General features: G+C 38.3%; 1 protein-coding gene across 1 annotated transcript; it reads left to right on the top strand.

Moving 5' to 3' along the window:
* Positions 1-3,664: 3,664 nt before the first annotated feature.
* On the top strand, positions 3,665-4,600 carry OR8D4 (olfactory receptor family 8 subfamily D member 4; the record flags this gene model as incomplete). Its single annotated transcript, XM_081281975.1, has 1 exon — positions 3,665-4,600. One exon carries the CDS (start codon positions 3,665-3,667, stop codon positions 4,598-4,600), a length of 936 nt encoding a protein of 311 aa, XP_081138101.1.
* Positions 4,601-5,576: the final 976 nt, after the last annotated feature.

Raw genomic sequence — 5,576 nt, 5'->3', positions numbered from 1 at the left:
TTAGCTAAGTCAACTTTGATATACTCACACCAAGGGAGTATATTCAGATACTCTGAATATTTCTCTTTGCCTTTGGATAACACTTGTTCATTTGATCTTTTCTAATCAGCTACCTGCCACAAAATATGTTTATAGTAAATCACACATAAATTTTAGTTCTAAATTCCACTACTTGTATGGTGAGGCAGCAACACACACACATACACACACACACACACACACACACACACAATCTTAACAAGCTCATCTGGGATTTACTTTACTAAACCTTATTTACAATATGTATAATTCACAGACTAGTAGTGGATTCCTTGATTATAGTTTTAATTTCTGTATTTCAAATATTTGACCTCTGTAGATATCTATGCAATAAATTGCTAGGACAAAGAGGAGAAGAATGGATGATTACCCATAGTATTTGATTTTAAGGATAAGCAAAAATTTTGTGCCATAATTGTCTACTTTTCTTATACCATAAGCTTCACTTTTAATGACTGATATCTTTTGACTAAAAACTGTTCTCTTTTGATAACTTGTCTAGTACATGAAGATTGTTCCCTATAAGCCTATTGTCATCATTTTTGTTTCAGATCATTATTTTATAGACTGGGAAAATAAAACATTCTGTTTGACATGATGCCTGTTAGGGATGAATGTGATGATGAAAGAATAAATTCAACTATATGCCAGGAATGGGGCTCGGCCTTTGGGACACAATGATGAATGAGAAATTGTCCCTTATTTTAATGTTCCTAATCTATGGCAGATGCTGCACTGGCAGGCCCTCTGGGGACAGTTCTTATAAATACACAGGATGCCAGACCTCAGGAGATGAGAAGCTCTGGAGACTCCTGGTCTTTATAGTTCTAGACACAGAATATTAGAACTAGAAATAAAAGTCCTAGCTTCTTGTTAGCTATGGTTGTTTAGACACTTAAGGAAGAAAGTATAATTAATCCATCTTCTAATTTGGGGAGGTTAGAAGAGAGAAGTGATACAATCTTCAGAAGGAAGAAGGTAATATGCTTTTAAATTCCTAAAAATATCTAAGATGTGGTCTGAGTCAATGTAGTAGACTATTTTTGGAGGGTGGGCAGATACACAGTCTAATCAAACTTCATCACTAGGCTCGTCAAGTGGTTAAAATAAGTGAATACTAGTTATCATTGCTCATTTTTATGTGAATTAAGACATGATTTGTACAACATTTCCTCCTATACACAAAAAACATAATATAATTTTTTGTAATAAGCTATTTGACCTGAGCATTAGTTACACAGCCATGGAATCTCTGAGTTCACATAGAAGTAACAACATGCTGAAATGTAAAACTTCATATTCTTCAGCCAAGAAGGATTTTCAAGGATGGGCTTGGTATGATCAGGTAATGCTTTCTGTCACTGAGAGGAAGCAAGAAGATTTCAACTTTAAGAGAAAATAATCTAAAATAGCATCTCTCGAACTGTTATGTGCACACAGATCATGGAGGGATCTTGTTAAAATGTGGATTCTGATGCGGTAGCTGTGAGGTAGGACCTTAGATGCTGTAATCCTAACAAGTTCTTAAGTGCTGATGTTGTTGATCCATGATCCACACTGAGTAGCCTTAAGGACTGGAAGCACAGAAATGCTTTGGGAAGTTGGAAACATAGGGAAGAAGAAACCCATCTAGCTTGAATAGCAGCAGAAGTGTGCATGGCACTGGAATTAAACAAGAACATGGGCAGAAGGAAAGACATTGTGCTTTAATAGAAATCCCAGAAGGATTAGGGAAATGTGGGACAAATAGAAATAATATTGAGATTGGTCACTGCGTTTGTGACATTCAGCACAGATTAAGGACTCATGAGATTAAAGACAAAGAACTGAGTATAGGATCTTCTGGAACTTTGGAGATTTCTCTCTATGTTGTCTCTGTGATTACATATGCACATGCAGACCTGCAAGGGATGATGGGAAAGGAAGACCCCAGGGTATTTCAGTAACAGGCCAAGGCAAAAGGATACACTCTTTTCCTTAGGATTCCACATCTTCATCCCTTAGGACAAGAGAAGATCAGATACACAGGACATGTGTTTGTAGAATTTGGAAATCTGCTCAGAGAACAGCTGTTTGGTGTCAAGAAGCTTCTTTGTTTTAAACTGAGAGAGGGATCTAGGAAAGAAGGAAGAATTTCCTGCATCCTTGGAATTCAAGGGATCAAAGGAAGTGTTCCTTGTCCTAATAAGGCAGGCAGGCAGTAATTAGAAGCAAGAAGATAAGAACAGTCTTTTTTTAATTCTTTTTTTTGGGGCGCTGGGGATTGAACCCTGAAGGACTTGACCGCTGAGCCACACCCTCAGCCCTTTTTTTTTTTAATTTTGAGATAGGATCTTTCTAAGTTGCTAAGGGCTACACTAAATTGTTGAGGCTGGCCTCAAACTTGTGATTCTTCTGCTTTAGCCTCCTGAGTCACTAGGATTATAGGTGTGTCCCTCATGTCCCAATAACAACATCTTCTTGAAGAGCCAGGGAAAACAGAAAATCCTAGACTGGGCAAGTTAAAAAACTACTGGCTCAGATATATGAGAAAGGCTCATAACCTTTGGGCAAACATAAGACTGCTCTGTGAGCAGCCCATCACTAAAAAAAAAAAAAAAAAAAAAAAAAAGCGGTCTGAGTTTTTAGAGACAAAGCCATACTTGAACTCAGAGCAGGCAACTCCAAGATGGTGCCATCTGTCCCCTTCCTGAAAACAGGAAGAGATAGAGACAGGAAGTGCTATGTGGAAGCCTCCAGGTGGGCTCTGAGCATTATGTTGTCCTGGGTGGCCTTGGTGAGAAAGGGAGGCTTAGCCCAGATGGTGACTGGAAGTTCAAAAGGCAGAAACAGTTTTGGTAGGTCAGTCTTCTACCATCATCCATCTTTATTGAAATCTAAGAGGAGTAAACTTCCTGCCTGGAAATCCATTTACAGTTAGATTATAAATAGAACAAACAAATGAAAACATGGCTTCCTACAACATGCCAAGTCACAGTAGTGCTGTGATATGTTTTAAAAAGAAGGGTACAGATGCTCTGTCATTAAATAAGTTTGGGAAATATATGTTATATAGTAATCCTTCAGGAGGCCTGAGCCATCCCTCACTTACAAAATCCTATTCAACTCTGTATAACTCAGAATATTTGAATTTATGATTCATTTCATGTAGTACCCATTAACATCTTCCTCGAATTAATATTCTGCTGACCAACATTGGAGGCCTTGGTATAGAAAATAATAATTGATCTTAGCAATAGATAAGTTCCATATAGAAATCTTGGAAGCAGTTTCTGTCCTTGTCAAATTTGTCATTGGCAAAAATGTTGGTCCCGTTCTTCTTAATGTACCTCTATTGCTGATGTACTTTAGAAAATGTCACCACAATCTTTAGTGTAATTCTTGTCTCTAACCCTGGGGTGAAAATTTTTGCCCTTTGCTAAAAGTACTCGAGACTCGGGAATGTGTATTGATGGTTCATAAAATCTGTGGTAGGTAGATGCTTTCTGATTTCATTTTATCTAACACAAAGTCAGTGTTTTCACAGCTAGAAATACTTTAGCTCTGGCAAACTGGGAAAAAGCTGGGATTCTGCCTGTATAATTTGATTTTTGCCCTCTCTTCTCCACAGATTCCTCCAAGGAGAATGGGTATAAGAAACCATTCCATGGTGACTGAGTTTCTTCTTTTAGGATTGACTGAACAACCAGAGCTTCAGCTGCCCCTTTTCTGCCTCTTTTTAGGGATTTATATAGTTACCACGGTAGGAAATCTTGGCATGATCACGATAATTAGGTTGAATTCTCAACTTCACACTCCCATGTACTATTTTCTCAGTCGTTTGTCTTTCTTAGATTTCTGCTATTCTTCTGTCATTATCCCCAAAATGCTGGCAGGTTTTTTACACAGGGATAAAGCCATCTCCTATTCTGGATGCATGACTCAACTGTTTTTTTTCTGCATTTTTGTCATTTCTGAGTGCTACATGTTGGCAGCCATGGCCTATGATCGCTATGTGGCCATCTGCGACCCGCTGCTCTACAATGTCATCATGTCCCCTCGGGTCTGTTCTCTTCTTGTGGCTGCTGTCTTCTCAGTAGGCTTCACTGATGCTGTGATTCATGGAGGTTGTATATTAAGGTTGTCTTTCTGTGGATCAAACATTATTAGACATTATTTCTGTGACATCGTTCCTCTTATTAAACTCTCCTGTTCCAGCACTTACATTGATGAGCTTTTAATTTTTATCATTGGTGGATTTAACATGGTAGCCACAAGCATGACAATCGTCATTTCATATGCTTTTATTCTCACCAGCATCCTCCGCATCCACTCTAAAGAGGGCAGGTCCAAAGCCTTTAGCACCTGCAGTTCCCACCTGACTGCCGTTCTTATATTTTATGGGTCTCTCATGTCTATGTATCTCAAACCTGCTTCCAGCAGTTCATTCATCCAGGAGAAAGTGTCCTCAGTATTTTACACCACAGTGATTCCCATGTTGAATCCCCTGATATATAGTCTGAGGAACAAGGAAGTGAAAGCCGCACTAATGAAACTTTTAAGAAAGAAAATATCTTCATAATGAATATGCTCTTTATTAAGATATATGTGTGTGTTCGTAAGCATGTTTTTCCCTCAAATGTTTCACTTTTAATTGTAGACACAGCTCCTATATTGAGTTTTACAAAAAAGCATGCTTTAAAACATGCATCCAAACAGTGTTCAATATAATGTGGTATAAGAACAACATTTAACATAATTCAACTGCTTTAACCTAAATATGCTTACTGTGTAGGTACATCATTCAATATAACTAACGTGAGAAAAGCTGAAAATTGTTTAACAGTTATAGTTTATTCAACTCTGCCGTTACATCTTGAATGACTGCTGTGTTAAAAAATACTGAAACTTGTCTTTCAAATAATCCTGATTCCCACTTATAGAGTAAGCATAAATCACAAGCTTGGATTGCAAAAATTGATATAAACTGAAGTTTTGTTTTTTCTTTAAAAACAGTTGACCAAGAGTCAGTGGGACCAGAATCGATTATGTTCCCTGTCCACCACTCATACTGGAAATGGTAGAAATCCTTCCCATTTCGTTCATACTCATAGATTTATGGCTTCCACTGCTGTAGTAGCTGCTATTTATTGCTCATTGGCTACCTATGCAATGCTTGATTGAAATCACTGGGGTTTTCCTGTAAAACTGTGGATATGGTTGTATCCATTCATGCAGCTCTGGCCGCCATAGCCCCCTCCATACCCACCACTCAGTTGCTGGCTAGCTGGGCCACCAAAACTGGACTGGTTTGACAAGCCAACGCATCCCATCATTTGACTACCATAAGCACCACTACCTGCACCCACTGTAGAATTCAAGAAGAGTTCTACATACCTGTGTTGTTGCATATTTGCTTTGTCTTTTGATATAGCTGCCACAGCATTTTCATGAGTAGCAAACTCGACATCTACTTACTCTGCCATCAGGACCAATCTCAATGTGTACTATCACAGGGTTGAGTGGTGAAAAAAATTATAAATGTAATCTGAGCTGAG

This window comes from Spermophilus citellus (assembly GCF_964194105.1).
Source record: "Spermophilus citellus genome assembly, chromosome: 2".
NCBI classification, from domain to species: domain Eukaryota; kingdom Metazoa; phylum Chordata; class Mammalia; order Rodentia; family Sciuridae; genus Spermophilus; species Spermophilus citellus.
This window is presented reverse-complemented; position numbering and strand designations above follow the sequence as displayed.